The sequence below is a fragment of the Sinohyriopsis cumingii genome, chromosome 1, assembly GCF_028554795.1.
Source record: "Sinohyriopsis cumingii isolate HCF-2022 chromosome 1, ASM2855479v2, whole genome shotgun sequence".
Taxonomy (NCBI): Eukaryota; Metazoa; Mollusca; class Bivalvia; order Unionida; family Unionidae; genus Sinohyriopsis; species Sinohyriopsis cumingii.
The window spans coordinates 125347590-125369607 of record NC_142961.1 but is presented as its reverse complement, the minus strand read 5'-3'; the positions used below and the strand labels follow the sequence as shown (position 1 = coordinate 125369607).

Here is a 22018-nt window from a genome sequence, read left to right as displayed (position 1 = left end):
ACATTTGTCACCACATCGTGGACTTGGAACACGAATGCTACGTGCAAAAATACCAACCCCCACCAGAGAAAGAGGACGGTCACAAGAAGAAAGGCAATTTCATCTTTTTCGATTTCGAATGCATGCAAGAGACCGGCATTCACATTCCTAATTTCTGCGTGGCTCATCGAGCGTGCGAGAAGTGCATTCAAGAACCTATCTTCAGTCATTGCCCTCACTGCAGCAAGATTCCTGGAGGGCGTGAAAAAATCTTTCGGGGACCGAACACGTTAGCCGATTTTGCCCAATGGGTCTTAGACCCCATCGACAAGACGTGGAGCCAAGAGGACATCGAACGTTACGGAGATTGTCATCGTCATGCCACGGTGATGGCTCACAATTTCTCCGGATACGATGGACAGTTTCTTTTGAGATACTATACGGAACAAAGCACCGAGCGTCCTAAAGTGACTTTGAACGGAGCCAAAATCATTTTCATGCAAGTGGGACAAGTACAGTTTAAAGATTCGATGAGCTACTTGGCCATGCCTTTGAGCCGAATGCCTAAAACGTTTGGAATGACAGAAATGGCTAAAGGGTACTTTCCACACTTTTTCAATACGGTAGCCAATCAACACGCCGTTCTACCCCATTTGCCTGAGGCTCACTATTACGACCCCGACAACATGCGTACCGAACAACGAGAAGCTTTCTACGCTTGGTACCAGGCTCACGCCTCGGACCCTTTCGACTTTCAGGAAGAAATGCTAAAGTATTGTCGTTCCGACGTGGACATTTTACGACGTTGCTGTGGAAAATTTCGAGAACTGTTCATGGAACACGGAGGGGTAGATCCTTTGAAAGAAGCTTGCACCATTGCCAAAGCGTGTTCCTTAGTGTATCGACAACGATTCATGCCTGAAAACACCGTAGCTGTCATCAGCCCTCAAACGACTCACTATGTCAAGCGTCAATACTCGGTCAAAGCCCTACGCTGGTTACATTACTTGTGCGACAAGGAAGGCAAATGGATTCAGCATGCCCGCAACGGAGGGGGTGAAAAGACCATCGGAACGTATTCGGTCGATGGCTGGGACTTGGAGAACCCCAAGATCGTGTACGAGTTTAACGGCTGCTTATTTCACGGATGTCCCGTCTGTTACCCTGACCGTAGCACTAAAAATCAGTTTTTACAACGAACCATGGAAGACTTGTACCAGGACACTTGTCAGCGGCGCCTAAAGTTAGAACAGCAAGGATACCAAGTGGTGGAAATGTGGGAACACGAGTACGATCACCGTATGAAAACCGATCCCGAGTTTAAACGCCTCGTGGAAAGTTACCAGTTCATGGACCCGTTGAACCCGAGGGATAGTTTGTACGGAGGAAGGACCAATGCCACCTGTTTGCTGTACCAAGCCGACGAAGAGAAAGGAGAAAAAATCAAATACTTGGATGTGTGTTCGCTGTATCCCTACGTGTGCAAATATTGTCGCTTTCCTGTAGGGCACCCGCGATTGCTGACGGAACACATCGACCTGAAAAACATTCGCCAATACGAAGGCTTGATCAAGTGTAAAGTTTTGCCTCCCACGAACCTATACCATCCCGTCTTACCTCACCATTGTCAAGGCAAACTGATGTTTCCCTTGTGCCGTACTTGTGCCGAAACGTGCAACCAGGACCAACCTTGCCATCACAGCCAGGAAGAACGTGCCTTGACGGGAACCTGGGTCAGCGTGGAATTGTTCAAAGCTCTGGACATGGGATACCAACTGTTAGAAGTGTACGAAATTTGCCACTTTCCCAAGACACAACAGTACCACAAGGGTGACCCTACTCAGAAAGGCATTTTCGCCGACTACGTGGATGCCTTTTTGAAACTGAAACAAGAAGCCAGCGGCTATCCTTCCTGGTGTCACACTCCCGAAGACCAAATACAATTCAAAGAGAAATACTACGAACAAGAAGGCATCTCTTTAGACCACATCGAAACAAACGAAGGCAGGCGATCGTTTGCCAAAGTGATGTTAAATTGCTTGTGGGGTAAAATGGCACAACGACCGTGTTTACCCAAGACGAAATATTTGACAGAACCTTCCCGCTACTTCCAGATGATTCACGACAAAACCAAATACATGAAACACGTGGACGTAGTTCGAGAGGATTTGATCTTGGTCAATTACGAAGAAGATCTGGACTTTGTACAAGACGACCCTTTTGGAAATGTCATCATTGCGGCTTACGTGACAGCTCATGCTCGCTTAAAATTGTACGAAGCTTTAGAACTGTTAGAAGAACGCGTCCTGTACTTTGACACGGACAGTTGCATTTACATCCATCACCCGATTCAACATCACCCTGACATCGAAGGAGACCGTTTAGGAGCCTGGACAGACGAGCATCCCGACGACAAGATTCTAAGTTTCGTCAGTGGTGGCCCCAAAAATTACGGCTACGAATACCGTGACAAACAAGGAGTAGTGCACACGACGTGCAAAGTGAAAGGACTGACTCTGAATCATCGTACCAGTCGAGTGGTCACCTTTGGGGTATTGAAAGAAGCCTTGCAATCGGGAGAGGATGGAAACTTTAAAGTGACCACCTATCAACCGAACAAGATTGTACGTTTACCCACTCACCACATCGTCAGTCGACCCTTGGAAAAAGTCTATCAAATTGTATACCAGAAGCGAGTGCGACTTCCCAATCACTTTACGTTGCCGTACGGTCACGTCGGTATTGGTCTGTATATAAAAAGGAACCCTAGGCAAGATCGATAGTTCATTGTTCATTGAAGTAACTTACCATGTCGTTGACGAAGAAGAAACCAGATTGGTTTGGCTTGGACCCAAGAGGTGGCCCAGTATGCACGAGAGTTATTCAAGGAAAAAAGTTACTTTTCAACCCGTGTTAGTGACGGTGCCAGAAGAACCCGTCACCCAGGACGGGACTGTCGTGGACAGGCCTGAAAGACCCTTTCGGGAGGACACTTGTGTGACCTTACCCCCTACTATAGAACTGGTTAGAACTTTACCCAAAACATGTTGTACAGACACTTGTGTTTATTCCACGTTCATGGTTATCATGTGCCTTTTATTCTTGTACTTAAGCCTTTGGCTTTTATGTATTTTTGTCTTTCGTATTCATGTTTGAAACAATCAATAAACGTGTTCTGAAAAAGTATATAAACTCTTGTCTTGTTTGTTTTCGTGTCACAAGTGACATTTCTCACACAATGGCTACCTCTGCTGTCTCTGCTCCCTCTTCCTCTACTGTCAAAGTCATCGACGAACACTTAGATCGTGCCAGTTGGGAGGCTTTGTATCTTCGCCATCCCTTTAACATGCTCATTGCTGGACCTAGCGGTTCAGGCAAAACCGAATTCGTCAAACGTTTGATCGAACATAAACATCATTTGATCGATCGGCCACCTCAACGGATCGTGTGGTGTTACAAAGAGTGGCAATCGGCGTACAGCCTCTTGCGAGAAAGTCAAGGCGATTCCATCGTGTTTGTGGAAGGCATTCCTAAAGAAGACGACGGTATCGTCTCTGACTCCCGTCAAACCCATTTGGTCATTTTCGACGACATGTTAGGAGAAGACGAAGAAGAAATTAAACTGTGGTTCACGCGCAAAGGGCATCACCGTAATGCCAGTGTCGTTTACATCACCCAAAATTTGTTTCAACAAAGTAAAGCCCATCGCACCATCAGTCTCAATGCGCATTACGTGGTCTTGTTTAAAAGCCCTCGAGATAAATCGCAAGTGCAAGTCTTAGCCAAACAGTTAGGAACGCCTTGGCTGACTCAGGCGTACGACGATGCCACTCAAACGCCACACGCCTATTTACTCGTCGATTTGAAACCTACGACTCCCGAGGATTTGCGATTTCGTACCCACTTGTTTCACCACTGGTGCCAAGACGGAGGGTCTGTCCTGTACACGTCTCCGTCCTCGACTTCATTTCACTCCCCATAAAAAAATCTATAAAAACCTCAGACCCTTTTCGTCTGTCTCACACAGTGTGAACATGACGTCCCTTCAGTCGCATCTTCCCATCAAATTGATTCGTGCCTTGTATGGCATCAGTCGAGAAAAAAATCCACAAACACGAGCTCGTGTCTTAGAAGCTAGTCTCAAAGAAGTCTTACGATGGTTCACGGTGACGGCACGTCAACTACTCCAATGAATCATTCAGATTCCTCATCAAACCAAACGCTTTTTCGATCGAAACAAAGTCGCTTTGGTCCAACTGGCTGATCCCCGCATCGACACTCAAACCAAAAAACAAATCATTTTGAAACCTGGAGGGAGCGGTACTCTAGGAGGGGTCATCATTCGCTCTCTCTTAAGATGGGATCCTAATGCCTCCAAAGTTATCCCCAAGACAAAAGTCCAACGAAGCCCCAAGAAGAAAAAGACCAGGTCCCCAAGGAGAACTTCTCCAGTGGCAGGACCCTCCTCTGACCAGACACCACCACCCCGAAAAAAGAAAAGAAGCCCCCAGAAAAAGAAACAGAGAAAAAGTCCCTAGAAAAAGAAAAGTCCACAGAAGAAAACTAGTCGCAAGAGAGGCACTTCGGCCAGGACGCAACCTTACACTCGCAAACCACGACCTGCCACGGCAGTGACTGCGTCTCCGGCATCCTCACGTTTGTCCACTTCTCCGTTGATGACACCAGGAACTGAAGAGTACTTGGAGACGTTGATCACACCAAGAACTTCTCCGTTGATGACCCCCAAAAGAACTTCCCCAGTGGCAGGACCTTCCAATTTAGTGGCAGTGGCTGCTGCTCACAAAGTACCTTCTCCCAAAATCAAAGTTCAAGAAAGATCGGGCATGTTACAAAGTTTACTGGATTTGTCCAAGCAAGAACTGGCTCGATTTAGTCCGTTACGTACCCCTGCACGACGTGTCATGCCTGTCCTCAAACTAATACGACGTAAAGACAATCAGTGGCGACGCGTTCCAGTATAAAAAAGGCCTGTGACCAAGTCGGGTATCAGTGTTTTTTGGTGCTCCTGAAGACATAAAGATGTCACCCTCCAGAAAACCCCAAGGAAAGAAAAGGAAAGGACTGCCACCACGTTTAGCCAAACATGGGGACATGTTATCTGTCCTGTCCAAAGCTTCTCCACCCCTACGAAAAAAACTCATTCAAACAGCCTCCAAAGAGGTCATCGATACCGTGTGCGAATGTTGTTTGAACGTCTTGAAAGGCACGATCCCTTTGTCCAAACACCAGAAACAATGCTTAGGCAAACATCGTCACGTTCTTCGCCAAATGGTTCAAAAGAAAATTCCCATTCGTCAAAAAAAGAAGATGTTAGTGCAACGTGGAGGTATTTTACCTCTCTTGTTAGGCCCCATACTGAAAGGAGTCTTGGGAACCATGTTGGGAGGACTGGTGGGAGCAAGATAAAAAGGCCTCGGAAGTTCCAAGATCTCAGAATCGACCCCTGACAACCCCATGGAAGGACGAAAACTAGCTTTAGTGCCTTACAAACGATGGATGGAATACCATCGGTGGCAAGAACAACACACCCCGCATTTACCTCCCAATCCCAATTTGAGCGAGATGTCCCAGTTACAACACGAATTGCAGTCCTTGATGGATCGCCAAGATTTGTCCGAAACAGAAAAATCGCAAAAGTACGGTCAACTCTTGCAACGACTGCAACTCTTTCACCAGAAAGCTTTAGACGAAACAGCTTTACCCACTCTGAAAGATTTTAAGACCTTGATGAAAAGTCCAGCACCATCACCAGTACCAGTACCAGTACCAGTACCAGTGACCAAGACAGAAAAAGGAAAAGAAGAAGAAGAAGAAGGGTTTCAAACTCCACCAGAAAAAGTACGCAAGTTAACAACACCACCTACCTCCAGAATTGGATGGATTAAAAAGATGATGGCCACCCCTTCTTCATCACAAGAGAAAAAGAAAGTGAAGACAGAAGTGAAGACAGAAGTGAAACAAGAACCGATATCCCCCGCTCAGACATCCTCCTCCTCTTCAACACCTATTGCCGGTCGCACACGCAAAGCATTGCAATCCAAGAAAATACCCCAAGAGAAAAAGAGTAGCATCCTCCAAGAGTGGGTGCCTTATTAACACACCAACCAACACAAAAAATGGAAAAAGTCTTAGCCAGCATTTACTACGATCCCTCCCATCCTGCAGGTTACGCAGGAGTTCAAAAATTGTATCGTGCTGCCAAAACTCGACTGAAAAGTCTCCTTTTACCTCAAGTGCAACGATGGTTACAAGAACAAGCTACCTACACTTTACACAAACCCATTCGACGCAAGTTTGCCAGAAGTCGCACCCGAGTGGAAGGCATCGATCATCAATGGCAAGCCGATTTAGCCGATGTCTCTCATTTGGCCAGCTACAATCGTGGCTACAAATATTTGTTTTGTGTCATCGACGTCTTTTCCAAATTTGCCTGGGTCGTGCCCTTGACTTCCAAATCCAGCAGCGAGTTAGTGCGAGCCCTGCAACGGGTGTTGAAACAAAGCGGTCGTCACCCTCTTCGATGGCAAACGGACAAAGGCACCGAATTTCTGAACCAAGCTTTCCAAAAAGAATTAAAGAAACGTGACATTCATTTTTTTACCACCGAGAATCCCGAAACCAAAGCCAGCATCGTGGAACATTTTCAACGCACTTTGAAAGAATGCATGTGGAAATATTTTACGCATCACCACACTCTGAAGTACATCGACATCTTACCGCACCTGGTGCAAGCGTACAACCAATCTTACCATCGAAGCATCGGACGTGCCCCGCAAGACGTGACTCCCGAGAACGAAGTGTTGGTGTTTGAGCGCCTGTTTGGTACGTCCCCGACGAGGGCTGTCCCCAAGAAAAGTGGTGAGTTGGCCGTAGGAGATTGGGTGCGCATTGGCAAAACCAAACGCACTTTCGACAAAGGTTACTTACCTAACTGGACGACCGAATTGTTTCGCGTCACTGGACGAGTGCATGGCCGTCATCCTGCCGTCTATAAATTGGAAGACATGAACGGAGAAGTGCTCAAAGGAACGTTTTATTTGCCCGAGTTACAACGTGTCACCAAAAAAGAAGACGACGTGTACGACATCGAAAGCATTCTCGAACGCAGAACCCGTAAAGTGGGCAAACGACGTGTCAAAGAAGTCAAAGTACGTTGGAAAGGATATCCACCCAGTTTTGATTCTTGGATCGACGCTTCGCAAGTCATCGACTATAAAAAGAAGTGACCATCATGCCCTTTCACACAGCAGACGCAGCTACGTCGACCACTCCTCCTTCACCTAGTTCTTCTGTGCAAGATTTACAAAAACAACCCTTGTGGGTGTGGTGTGGAGAACGTGTGCCTAAAATGCAAATCGTCTTGTTCTGCCAAATCTTCGTGGTGTATTGTGTCATCGGGGCAGCCATTGCCAATTTGAGTTTGCAACAAGGAGACAAACAATTGTGGACCATTTTATTGAGCAGTTGCATCGGTTACCTGCTTCCCAATCCCTCCCTGAAATTCTCTTCCAACGGGAACCTTGTTTCAAGTGCCAGTGTCAGTGCCAGTCACCAGTCCAACCACAACCAGAACCCCATTTTGAGCGGAGACACGCCTCTGACGTCCAGTAATATCCCCTCTCGGACAGCCACAGAACTCTGGAATTATGAGTCACCAAAACCAATTTTACTTAACCTTACCCAGTGACAGTTCCATGGAGATGTTTCCCCACAACACGTTGTGCTGTTACACGGCCAAATTACCTCAAGCCATCCCCTTAGATCAAGAAGCCCATTGGGAAGTGGCTTTAGTAGAAATGATTCACCCTACACAAATCCAAAACATCACCGGAAAGCAAAACACTTTTGAGGTCGAAATCCTGAACCAACAATTACAAGAAGCCATGAATGACATCGGGTTTTCAGGGGACACAAGACCAGCCAGCAATCCAGCCTTCAAAATCTACACCTTGAAAATTCCGGCAGGGTTTTATTTTAGTGGCGAACATTTGGTGGACACTATTGCGGACAGGTTCGAGTTCGCCTTTGGCAAAGCCCTGAACATAGTCAAAAAAAGTGTCACCCTAGAGTACCATAAGGTGGCTCGTCGCTTACTGATGAAATTTCAGGATACCCAAACGTTGTCCATCAGTTTTAATCGTGACTTGTTTGATATTTTAGGTGGAGACACAAAAATGGCTCCAAAGTTTAAACCGAAGATCAACAGCAATATGGAATTTTACAAGTTTTTTAGATTCCCTGTAGAACTGAACCAAGGACTGAATTTGATCTTCGTGTACTCCGATGTGGTGGAGTATAACGTGGTGGGACACACCTCCGTGCCATTACTGCGTGTCATTCCTTTCAAAGTGGATAGTACCACGACCAGTGACCAGGAAGGTGGAAACACCTATCACGTCCACCTGGAATTTGTACATCCTCATTATTTGCCTGTCAGTAAGTCGTATTTGGACACGGTCAACATTGCTAGAAAAGGAGATTTGGGACAAAATATTCCATTCACCAAAGGAAAAGTCACGGTGAAACTCCATTTTCGAAAGCGGTTCTCTCACGACTCGTAAGTAAGTCATGTATCCAGTGTACCGAGGGGTTGCTCGACAGCGAGGACACGGTTTAGGAGATATGTTAAAATCGGCCTTTCGTTCGGTGGCCCCGGTGTTGAAACCGATGGTGACACGCGGATTGCACGCCTTGAAAGATGCGGCACTGACGCAAGGCAAAGAATTTCTCCAAAATGTCATCATCGACAAACAAAACCCTAAAGAAGCCTTCATGAGGGCAGGCAAAAATGTCTTGCTGCAAACAGGCAAAGACCTTTTGGGCCGACGCGAAACACCTATAAATGCCCTGCACGCTACCGAGTCAGGCATTCAGCAAGGACAAGGCAGAAAGAGACGACGACGAAGAAAACACCCTTTCACCAGACTTCAAGCTAGAAAGGCCAAGAAAAGAAGAACCGTTCGAGACTTAGACGTTTTCGATTATTGAGAAAGAACAAAAAATGATGCACCGAGAGTCTTGCGCCTGTTCCAAGACGGAACTGGATCTGTTTGCCATGCCCCCCACCATGATGACCATGCAAGAATCCCAGTGGGTGGAATTTCACCCCGTCTCCTCATTGACCGATTCCGCTCCCATCGAGTTTGAAATCAAAGGACAGCCGAAGATTACATCGATCTGAATAGCAGTTACTTGTACCTGAAAGTCAAAGTTGTAGATAAGAATGGAGGTCCTATAGACGATGATACTGAAGCAGTAGCTCCCGTCAACAATTTCATGCATTCCTTGTTTAGTGGAGTGGACTTGTACTTGAATAACAAACTAGTCAGCAGCAGCATGGATACTTACCCTTATCGTGCCTACCTGGAAAATCTCTTGACGTACGGAATAGACGCCAAGAACACTCATCTCAATGCCTGTTTGGTATGGGAAGCTGACGATGCAGGCCAGTTTGAAGAATTCGAAACTAATCCAAAGAGTACAAACAATGCGGGATTTGTAGAACGAAGAGACAGAATCAAAGGAGTCAACACAAGTTTAGAACTGATGGATCGTTTGCATTTGGACATGTGGTTACAAGAAAAATATTTGCTGAACGGAGTGGATGTCCGCCTGAGACTGAATCGTAGCAGTACCGCTTTCCATTTATTGGCTAATGCTGACGATTACAAAACCAAAATCCAAGAAGCCAGACTCTACGTACGACGTGTGGAAGTGTTACCTAAAGTAGGTAACGACATCAGTCAGACGTTGAGCAGAACGACCGCGAAGTATCCCATACGGCTCGTGGAAGTGAAAACTTTCACCATTCCCAAGGGACAGCGATCCATGATCCAAGATCATCTGTTCCAAGGACAGCTACCCAAACGTTTAATCCTTGGTATCGTCGAGAATGAAGCCTTCAACGGAGCCATCGCTAAAAATCCTTTCTATTTTAAACACTTTGACGTGTCCAAGATCGAAGTCAGTCGCGATGGCAAGACCTTGTGTACCCGACCTTTTGAACCTAACTTTAAAGAGAAGAATTACTTGAGATCGTACTTGTCCCTGTACGAAGCTACCGGTCAGTTAGGAACCAACACCAGTCACGGCATTACGTACGAGGATTATGCAGGAGGCTATGCTTTGTGGGCTTTCGATTTCACTCCAGACCAAGGCAGCGACGAGGGACATTTCCACCCTATAAAATCCGGCCAGATTCGTGTGGAAATTCAGTTGTGAATCAAAGACCCCGCTGCTGATGTTAATCCAACGTTGAACGTCATCCTGTATGCAGAATTCGACAATACGATAGAAATCAACAGTTTGAGAGAAGTCATTCTAGATTACTAGAAGCCATGGAAGACTGTTATCCCTCTTTACCTAGTGGAGAAACTTTGGACATGAAATGTGAGGAGACTGTGGAAAAAGAAGAAGAAGTGATCATGATGAAATCAAGATGGCCAGAACAAGAAGCCCATTTAGTCTCCTGTTTTGCCAAACACTTGGCGGAAAAAATGACGGAATTGATCAAGAAAAATTGTTATGGATGTCAAAACGATCATCCCAGTCAAATTCAACACGATAAATGCCTAATGTTAAGTCAAGAAGAAAAATTGGACGAGTATCTGGACGAAGCTTGGAGTCTCATCTCGAACAAAGACGTGTTGCATCAGTGGTATAAAGACTTGCGTGAACATTCTTGTCCACCATTAACCACTCAAGAGATCCATCGTATCGAAGCTCTCCTGAATCAAGTGAGGAAACAGAACGAATAACCGTTTATTCGTCAGACATTTTCAAGCAAAAAGTCAGGATCGAATTGACGACGTATTATTACATGTAAAGAAGAAGAAAAAACAACACAGAAAACAATGGATACCTGGGAACTTTATTACCTTTTGAGCCACAGTTCGTATACGGCTTCTTGGAATCCTGTCGTCTGTGCTAAAGATGAACTCCCTCATCGTAAACCTCAAGACCATCTAGCTTACGTGATCAACACGGACGACAGTCATCTCCCAGGAACCCACTGGGTAGCCGTTTACTTTCCTCAAGAAGGATGTGTGGAATATTTCGATTCGTACGGATTGCCCCCTTTGGAAGACGATATCATTGACTTTATGAGAAGAAATGCTCAGACCACCCGATTCAATAATGTGAAATTACAAGGCACAGATTCCTTGGTGTGTGGACAATATTGTGTGTATTTTCTGCATCATCGCAGCCTGGGCTAGTCCTTAGAACATTTAGTGACTCATTTTGATCCTCGTTCTTCTTCTAGAAATGATGTGAAAGTAGATCGATGGTTTTGTGACCATTATGCTTATCTTTTGTCTCAAGCTAGGAAACGTAGTGTCCATCAATGGCCTAATGATTTCCAACAGTGGAAATCACAATTTCATTCACAACGTTGTCAGCCCTGTTTAAAGTAGATTGTCCATTGAGAAAAAAATGTTTGTGATTTGAAAAAAATTTGTTTGATGTTATATTGTTGGATTATTGTTAAAAATGTTAGAGCTGTTGTTTAGTGTTAAGTGATTTTTGAATAAAATATGTTGTGTTTTGAAAAAAAATGCCTTTGTCTTTTGTTTAGCTATAAGAATGTTCGATTGATGCTCTTTCATTTCTTACTATCCCTCTCATGACACTCACTGAACGTTGCGGCTCGAAAACCGTGTGGGGGATGTTTTCCTTCACGTCCGCGCTTTGACTTTAAGAACCGGGTTGTTTCCAGTCTAACCATCCATTGTCGACTCATCCTCCTAAGAAGATGTGCTCCAAACTAGCTAAGCTCAACGAAGCCTACGTGAATTTGCATAGGGTCAGACACAGTCTGATACCGAAGCCAGAAGAAATAGAGAATGTGAGAATGCTAAAAGTCACTGAAGACCTAATAGAAGAGCTCTTCAGAGAAGAAATGAACAGGGAAAAAGAAGAATGGACAGAGAAGTACAGACTTCAGAGACAGCAGCAGCAGCAACAGCAGCAACAGCAACAGCAGCAGCAACCTGAAGCTGACAGAGGCTTTGTCGATTGCCGTATCGACACCAAAGAGGTCTTCTTCTCTTTCCGAAGAAGCAGACCTATTGCCAGAAAGTCTATAATCAGAGGACATCGCATTCTTAGAAACTAAAAAAAAGAATGCCATAGCAAACAAAAAAAGCCCTTTTCAGGGCTACCCAATACTCTAGAAAAGAAATAACGATCGATTTGCCAATGTGTGTAGGTAGAGTAGTGTGAATATAAACACTAACTCTTTATTGATAGTGAGAGTGTATGTGTTTGTGTTTGTAAGAGTTTACGTAAGTTTGTGAATAGTAGATTAAAATAATGTCTTTTTTGGTGTTTGAGGTGTAGATTTGGGGTTAGATTGGATTGCTTTGGGTATGTAAATAGTCTATTGAAGTGATTTAAAAAAAATTTTAAAATAGTGATGGGTAGCATAAAAAAGTGAGTGAGTGTTTCTTTTAGGTCCGCGCGTTGTTTTTTTTGGTCATGATCTAGGTAAGATGAATTTTATGTTTTTAGGGGGATGTTTTCCTTCACGTCCGCGCTTTTACTATAAATTGAAACTCGTTCGGCAGTCTAGCTATCCTTGTTGATTGATCAACACCAAAATGAACACGAGACTGTCTAAACTGTTGGAACTTCATGTGCATCTGGAATATGCCAGGCGCATATTAAATGAACTGGCCGCGGAAGCCATTGTGGAGGAGGGAAGGATAAAAGAGGAGGAGGAAAGAAGAAATAAAGAAGAGGAGGAGAGAAGATATAAAGAAGAAGAGGAAAGAAGATACAAAGAGGAGGAATGAAGATACAAAGAAGAGGAGGAGGAAAAGGAGAGAAGGAGAAAAAATTTCAGAATCCCAGAAACCGAAAATTGGGATTCTGAAGCCACATATCCTGCCTTTGCTCTCTCCCCCAAAAAGGTAAAAAGTAACTGGGGGACAAGATGTGTATGTGGCGCCAGGCCTGGAAGGTGCCACCATTAACCAGGTGTCCATGAAGTTCCAAAAAAAACCCAGCCCTTTTCAGGGCTACCCAATACTCTAGAAAAGAAATAACGATCCATTTGCCAATGAGTGTAGGTAGAGTAGTGTGAATATAAACACTAACTCTTTATTGATAGTGAGAGTGTATGTGTTTGTGTGTTTTTTGTTTGTAAATGTTCAAGGAAGTTTGTGTGAATAGTAGATTATGGGTTTCTTTATTGTTTCTTAGCGTATGTGAAGAGTATAGTTTGGGTTTGATTATATGAAATGAGAAAAGTGGGGGATGTTTTCCTTCACGTCCGCGCGTTGCTTGGTCATGATCTAGGTAAGATCAATTTTACGTTTTTAGGGGGATGTTTTCCATCACGTCCGCGCTTTCACTATAAGAACCCACCACGTTCGTCATTAGAACCATTCTACGGAATAATAAAAAACGAAGATGGTGGTTGCAAGTGACTTGTTCAACAATTTGGTACATATATACAACTGGATAATAGATGGTATCTATGTAGTGGAGAGACTAGAAAAAGAATGGAAGATAGCAGAGTACCTGGACTACGCTAAATGTCTAAACATAGCAAAAGAACTGATAGCAGGAATGATAGAAGAGGAGGAAAAGAGATTGAGAGGTATGATAAATCCCACCTATGTCAGAGTGGGAAGCCTAAAGGAAGCACTTGACAATGCAAGCAAAGTCAGGTGTTTTCTTGAAAAAATGTCACATGGGACAGAGTGCTCTTATGTGGAGAGAGGTCAGGAAAGACTTAGGAAAGGAGAGGAGTTGATGAGAAAAGTGATGGAGGTAGAGGTAAAGAAGATTAAAGAGAGATGGTATAAAGAAAGAAAAGATCAGGAAAACAAAACGAGACAGGCTGATTTTGGTAGGCTAAATCAGAATTGGATCAAAGTCCAGGAAAAGTTTAGAGCCTTGGGCCATCCAGACTGGATGCCAGAGGAGAAAAAGAAGAAGAAAGGAATAATGGAAAAAGTGAGGACTTGGTGGAAGAAGTTAAGGAGTTAGAAGAAGAAGAAGAAACCCAAAGGCCCTTTTCAGGGCCAGCCATATTTCTCGAAAAGAGATAGCCTTTCAATTGCCTACCCTTTTTTTAAAAAATTTAAAAAAAAAAAAAAATCCCCTTGTCCCTAAACAAGCCCAAACTCTATTCCCCATGTTAAATTCCCCTTGTACGTAGAGTGGCCCACAATTTTTCGCCATGTTCAATTCCCCTTGTACGTAGAGTGGCCCACGATTTTTCGCCATGTTAAATTTCCATTGTACGTAGAGTGGCCCGGGGGGGGGGGGGTCTGTAATGCTAATTCCCATTGTACGTAGGGTGGCCCCATTTACTACTTGTATAGGATCGGAATGTTTCTTTCAAATAAAAACAATTTAAGAAAGAATGTTTGATGAATATGTTTTGTTTTTAACCTAAAATACCCACATCTTCAACCGCCAATAATTATTCCTTTGTTCCATGTACAGTTAAGAGATGTTTGATGTTTGTTTGATTTGAATAGCCAGCTTGAGAATGGGGACGCATATCCTGGTGTGTAAATGCAAAAGTTATGGGATTATTATAAACACCTGGATGTGTACTAACATGTGACCCATCGGTCATCATTTGTTTTTATTTTGGGGAAAAATTACTTTGAAAAATATGTACGAAATTACCTCTTTACTACCCAAGCCCCTACCCTCTGTTAATTGACCTATGAAAAACAAAGCAAAACATTTACTCACAGGGAAGAAGTCGCAATTCTAGGCGTATCTTTTTTCACACTCTCCGTTATCGAAATTGTGTTTTTTTTCTTGCTTTATGTGTGGTATTTATTTATCTATCTATTTATTTATTTATTTATTTATTTATTATTATTATTATTATTATTATTATTATTATTACTGAATGTACGAGATTCTTTTTAATACTTTATCATATTTCAGCAGAATGTTTTTCTTGTGTTTTTTTTGTCCCTTGCGTGGGAGTACTTTATCATTTTGCATTTTAATTTTTATTGAAACGTTTTCATTTTTGCGGAGGTATATTTGCTTGCTGTTATGTAGCTAGATTCAATTAGTAAGTTGGCACTCAATTATATGTGCAAAATATTTTAGGCACGTGGTTTCTTGCACAGGTAATTAAATGAATAAAACCTATTCAGATTTTAAACTCATTCAAGACCAATCAAACACATCGTTGTTTGGAAGTTTAAAGTTGTTGTTAGTCGTAGTCATTACCCAGTTTTTAGCCTACTAGTTTTTAAATGGTTTGATGATTTTAGCAAATTAACCTCTGAATTTTATTTTTGGTACTGTGATGGATGACATATCTGCTTTTGTCACACACAAAACAAAATTATTTGTTGCTGGTTTCCTTTGTTGGTTATGTGATTTTAGTATGTTGTTATTTTATGTAATGTTTGAACGGTGACAAAAATTATAACAAAAATCACACAGAGATTGTACATAGTACTTGGTGTCTTAAATAAAATCTATACGCCCCCTCGCCTCTCTATCCGGCACAACCGTGTTTGTGCAGCTATTCCTGCAATTATTAGCTCCAACTGCCCTAAGGTAAAGTGATCTTATGGTGGTGTTCTTTGCACGTCGTGCATACTCCATCTTGAGTTGTGCGTAGTGTTTTGTGCGTCGTTCGCCATGCGTCGTTTGTCACAGATGCTATTAAGATCTACTCATAACCTGCACAACAGAGTTAGACAATATTTGAAAGAAAGCAGGTAGTCATATGGTTATTTCAAATTTATTCAAATGATGCTTATCCGCTATCAACTGTTATCCACTATCAACTGTTATTCACTATCAACTGTTATCCACTTTCAAGTGTTATCTACTATCAACTGTTATTCACTATCAACTGTGTCCGCCGTTACTATGAATTTTTTAAAGATGAATTCATGCCGAACTGCCTCAAGTTATAGACAACTAATGAGAATCTTTAAGAACGGTTAAGCATTTTTAATGTTTGTTCAATAAAAACAACTTATTTACAAAAAGGACGAATATATGAGTGACGCATGCTATTTTAGCGATGTACGACTAATAAATAATATTGATGATTTCGTTTTAAATTTACAAAATATTTAATAAAAAGCTAGTTGCTAGTTATAATTGATTGAATACTTGAAAATAATATATATATATATATATATATATATATATATATATATATATATATATATATATAGACACACACACACACACACACACACACACACACACACTAGGTTCACTGCATTTTTTCAGTGGTTTTGGGTCTGGTAATCTTTTAAGGGTGGGGTGGGGAGAGCGTCACTAAAACTGACCCATCTTTCTCTCATTTATTGACCTCATTTTAGACAGATATTGTTGGAGGACTAATTACTGCGACGAATGTCATTCAAGCTGCACCTGACCCTCGTTTGGTCCAAACAGAATTTCCAAATTACTTTGAAAGGTTGACCCCATATATAGTTTATTTATCTTTCTAGTCAAACAAACAGGGTGTGTCGACGCTGTGTAAAATCAGCTGATCAGACACCCAATTACTATAAGACGGCTAATTTAAATAAATATCTAGGATATCTAGGATAGCTTAGCGTATGACATATTTACTTTTGTATTGTTCATTACAAATAAATTTAATCAAACCTCCATAGTTAAATACTATCATGTGTCACAAGTTAGCCTAGTGTATGATGACCACACCAGTTTTATTTCGAGAGTACGTATCAAATACAACTCAGCCTAATCAGGATCAGTTCAAAGAATGACATGGATTTTCTGACAGAAATCGTATCAGAAGAAAAGTGTTTATAGTGAAGCTCGGTCGCTGCAATCTGACCAAAATGAGAGTAGCCACTGCTTTCGGGTTAATGTTGTTAAATATTTATCAAGGTACACTTTATTAGTACCATTTGTCTTATGCCTGACTGTTCCTTTTAGACATGTTCTTCTTCTTTCACAAACACCACTATCACCATCACCATTATCTCTTAGCTCTTGTAATTTCTTGTTGTTTCGCTGCTTCAACCATTTCGGTAATTATTATTATTGTTATTATTATTATTATTATTATTATTATTATTATTATACACAGCCTTTTGATTATATTGCCGCTGGTGTGTTGTTACCTGCGATCGTTACACTCTCGGGATCCTTACCCCTTTCAGTTGTAGGTCTGATTCTGTCCTAGATTATGTAGACTGTCTCCTAATTTGTGTGGTAGTGATCCTACCTTAGATGCTACCATATCCGTCTGGGTTGTCAAATTAAGTTATAGTATTTCGCCAGTTTATTTTTCTTTATTTTTGTTTTTATTTTTTGACCACATGGGACTTCTCTGATACTGCAATGTCAATGACGTAGGTCGGGTCTATCAGCACCAAGTCCCATCCTAGGTGCAGTATCTCGTGGTTGCTCTGGATGTTGAAATCACAGTTCTAAACCACATTTTCTGGTTTGGGATGGTATATTCTGGTAGTTCTCTCAATCCAGTATTTCTTGGACAGCTGCTAAAGTAGAGCTATTTATTTTTAATACCAATTATTTTGCTCATCCCGGGCAAACTATTTGTACTCATTGTTCGGGTGACTATCTAATCCTTGAAAACATTCTGCACAATGGTGAGACGTCATTTTTGGCAACATTGGCTTTCACCTTGCTGCCCATGAGTGTCTGGTCCTGTGTCAATATGACAAATCCTTTTTCTTCCTTATTACGCACCTTTAGGTTGTTGTTCTGCGTCCAAGATGAACTGTTGAAGCATATAACGTTCTCCTCCATTTCACTGTTATTTCTTGTACCTTCTCTGTTGGTAGTCCATGTTTGGTTGATTGCTTTGCGAGGGCCCTCTTCTTGGATAAAGGCTAGGAATTCTCTACCACCTTCCCTAATTTAGTTTGTTGGGATCCTTTTTCTTTGCCTCAACATACTCTTGGACACTTACCAAGCCTTTACGATCTATCTTTCTTGGCAGGTACAGTCTTTTAGCACTGGCTTTTGTGGGTAGTCTCCCACAGATGGGTTGTTGTTGTTGTTGTTGTAGGGTCTAACACCATTTTCAGCACAAGATAGGCTAAACATGGCGGCCAGAATAAATGGTTGAGGAAGAACCAGGAAAAACCCCGGAAAGAACCACTGACTCACGAGAAGCTAATGGCAAGCTTTCTCACATACCCACATTGGCCGAACCTGAGACTCGAACCCACGCAGACAGAGGTGAGATGGCAGTGATCCGTAATGGTGAGCGAATTAGACCACTTGGTCATTCGGCCACTCAGCCCCCCCCCCCACAGATGGGTACTAAGTTTATGGTATTTCTATCCATAACTTCCGATTATTACTATTACTATTATTATTATTTGTAGTGCTCAGTGTGTATATACGAACGCCTCCATCAAATGTATCCGTCATGATAGGAGAGAACGCAATATTCGTGTGTGAAGTTGGGGAGCAGGAAAGAGGGCAGTATGTTGTTTGGGAAAAGGTAAACTATTTTTCTAACTGTTTGAGATGATGATGATGATGATATTATTATTATTATTGTTTAAACTTTGCTTCCGATATTAATTTCCTTCTTTACCAAAACAAATGACTGATAAGAATTATTGAAAATGGCTGACAATTGTCTGAAAAAAGTATCCTTTTGTGACTCCGATTTGACAACAGTGTATGTTCATGATTTCACTATTTTCTGATGTTGTGACACCTTGTAAGAAAGTTTCAACATTTAAAATTATTTTTTGTCCAAACCATTCACCATACCTTCGTGCATCATAATAAAAACCATGATTATTCACGTCTCTGTTTTATTCCATGTAAATTTTAACCTTAATTGTTAACAAATTATTAGTCAATTACTAGCCACAGAATGAAGAATATCAAGACTTGAAGCCTGCAGAATCCTAAGTATATTTAAAGCTAGGCTGCACAGTAGTGCAATTCTTCAATGTATATGATTTAAAATATGGTTTTTGTTCTTTGGCTTCGATTTCTACGACTGTGGCAAGGAAAAGTCATTAGGATTAAAGACTTAAAGTGCCCCCCCCATGATCGTTATCATCACTATATATATATATATATATATATATATATATATATATATATATATATATATATATATATATATATATATATATATATATATATATATATATATATATATAGTTAGACAGATATAGACAAGTTCTTTCGAAAATCATTTTCGTTTATAACAGGAAAAAATTAAATCCACAGTTTAACATAACAAGAAACTGTCCTACCATCTTATGCCTTATCGCTGACCTCTGTACTCTTATATACAGCCATAATATATTATTTTTTCATTTTAAGCAATAACATATTTCTTCCAAACATCTTTGTTGCCGCTTTTTCCGCCACGTGACTGTTTGTTCCAATGATATACGCTTATTTATTTATATTACAACGTCATTATGAAGCATACATATTACAACGTCACTATGAAGTATACATATTACAACGTCACTTTGAAGCATACATATTACAACGTCACTATGAAGCGTAAGTATTAAAACGTCACTATGAAGCGTACATATTACAACGTCACTTTGAAGCATACATATTACAACGTCACTTTGAAGCATATATATTACAACGTCACTTTGAAGCATACATATTACAACGTCAGTTTGAAGGATACATATTACAATATCACTATGAAGCGTACATATTACAACGTCACTTTGAGGCATTATAGGTTACTGCATTCGTATGGGAAAATATGAAGAGTTTTGGGATGGAATGCTACACGAACTTGTGAGTGCAGAATATCCTTCCGACAAAACGAGTTCATATTTTCCCATACAAATGCAGTAACCTTTTTATTATATGCTCATTTTTCTATTCTACCTAAGGTTTAATTATATAAACAAAATACACTACAAGAAACAACGTAAATGAATGAATGCCGTATTCCAAACTAAATACACAAGCGGAGATTTGTCATTACACAATGACATCATTATTAATGCAAACATAACTCCGCCCAGATAAACTTGAACTTAGTCGCGCGCTCGACATAACTTTCGAAAGAAAATGGCGTGTCTAGTTAAAATTGAAATTTGCAGTCATATTGTGAATGAATGCAACAACTGTTCCATTTGATCTGGAATGAATATATTTTGGTATTTTGTTTTGATTCGACGAAAGTTTGTGATTTTGGACTGGATTCATCTGTGCAAATAATACATGAAATACATCGGATTGAAGTGGCGCGGGAGAAGCGCGTTTATGTCTGCAAATGTGTTTCTGTTTCTGTTACTGAATATTTGAAATCATAATGTGGGAAAAATATGAAGTCTTTCAATTGCAATTATCAAAAAGACGCTATGGAATTTAATGCTTATTTCATTTTTAGTGCAGTAAGGAGGATGCAATTGCACTTATCATCGAAATTACAGCACAATTTCGAAATGTGTAATCCAGATTGAAAACCGATGACATGGCTCATGTAATTCGGATTTGCAGAATTAAGAAAACATATTTTGAAGAAATTCATGATGTAAAACTGTAAGTATATTTTATTTTGCCATTCTTATCACCAGCTAAAGAAGACAGCATATGCCTTGTCACTTGTATGTTATTTGTAAGGACCTTATCTTCCGTCTTTTATATAATGTAGCTGGCCTAAATCCGTAACATTGTATCAACGCTGAATGTGCCAAAACAGTTTTTTTAGCAGTCCACGAAACATGTTTTAGTTCATTCAGAAACAAATTTAAACAACCACAACGTAAAGAGCCTCTTACGCGAGTGTACATGATTTGTGTACAAATCAAAAGTGCTGGCGTCTGCGTCATTGTTTGTTTACAATAGAAAGTAGTTCCTTTATGCACGTGAATGCTATATGTGTATTGTCGCGCGCGTTCAGTATCGGGGAATACTGAACGATTCTGACAATGTAAAGTTAACGGGGAAAAAATGAGCATATAATAATACATACTACAACGTCACTTAAGCATACATATTACAACGTCACTTTGAAGCATACATATTACAACGTCACTATGAAGCATAGATATTACAACATCACTTTGAAGCATACATATTACAACGTCACTATGAAGCGTACATATTAAAACGTTACTATGAAGCATACATATTACAACGTCGCTTTGAAGCATACATATTACAACGTTACTATGAAGCATACATATTACAACGTCACTATGAAGCATACATATTACAACGTCACTATGAAGCATAATATTACAACGTCACATTGAAGCATACATATTACAACGTCACTATGAAGCATACATATTACAACGTCACTATGAAGCATACATATTACAACATCATTTTGAAGCATGCATATTACAACGTCACATTGAAGCATACATATTACAACGTTACTATGAAGCATACATATTACAACGTCACTATGAAGCATACATATTACAACGTCACTTTGAAGCATACATATTACAACGTCACTTTGAAGCATAGATATTACAACATCACTTTGAAGCATACATATTACAACGTCACTATGAAGCATACATATTTGTCTAAATTCCGAAAATGTTTAATATCTACGTTAGTAAAATGAGTTTGTTTTTAAAATGTGTTGCAAAAAAAAAATACAGCTGGGCATCAGTTTCGAGTTAACAAAAAAAACTTCTTTTATTTTGACTCGGTATTTATTCATTTATTTTCAGATAAGCGAGGACTCTATAACTGAGATCGTAGCCTACAATAACCAGACAATAAACTTCACCAAGTATGAGGTGACGGGGACGTACAAGTTGTCCATCTTTCACACGAATCTGGATGACGAAGCATTGTACGAGTGTCAAACAGAGGGGAAAAAAGCAAACGCTACACTCAGTGTATCAGGTCTATCAGAGAAAGAGTCTTGAAAAGCGGTTTTCATTTTAAAATTTTAATTTTAATTTTTACCCCCATTTTAACACAATATCTATTCTAATTAGACGTTTTTGTTAAACGCTATAATAATTTACAATCGTCAGGAGGCGGCATAAAAGCAAATTTATGTATTATACTCGGGGTGTAGGGTTAGTTTGTG

General features: G+C 40.9%; 1 protein-coding gene across 1 annotated transcript in view; it reads left to right on the top strand.

Annotated features, from left to right (window-relative positions):
* Positions 1-22018, top strand: part of LOC149807819 (irregular chiasm C-roughest protein-like) — a 38440-nt gene that overhangs the window by 5777 nt on the left and 10645 nt on the right. Inside the window, exons 3-4 of the mRNA XM_089970938.1 lie at positions 18339-18457; positions 21651-21828. Of these exons, the coding sequence (XP_089827064.1) occupies positions 18383-18457; positions 21651-21828 (253 nt within the window). The 5' untranslated portion in view covers positions 18339-18382. The remainder of the gene's footprint in view (positions 1-18338; positions 18458-21650; positions 21829-22018) is intronic.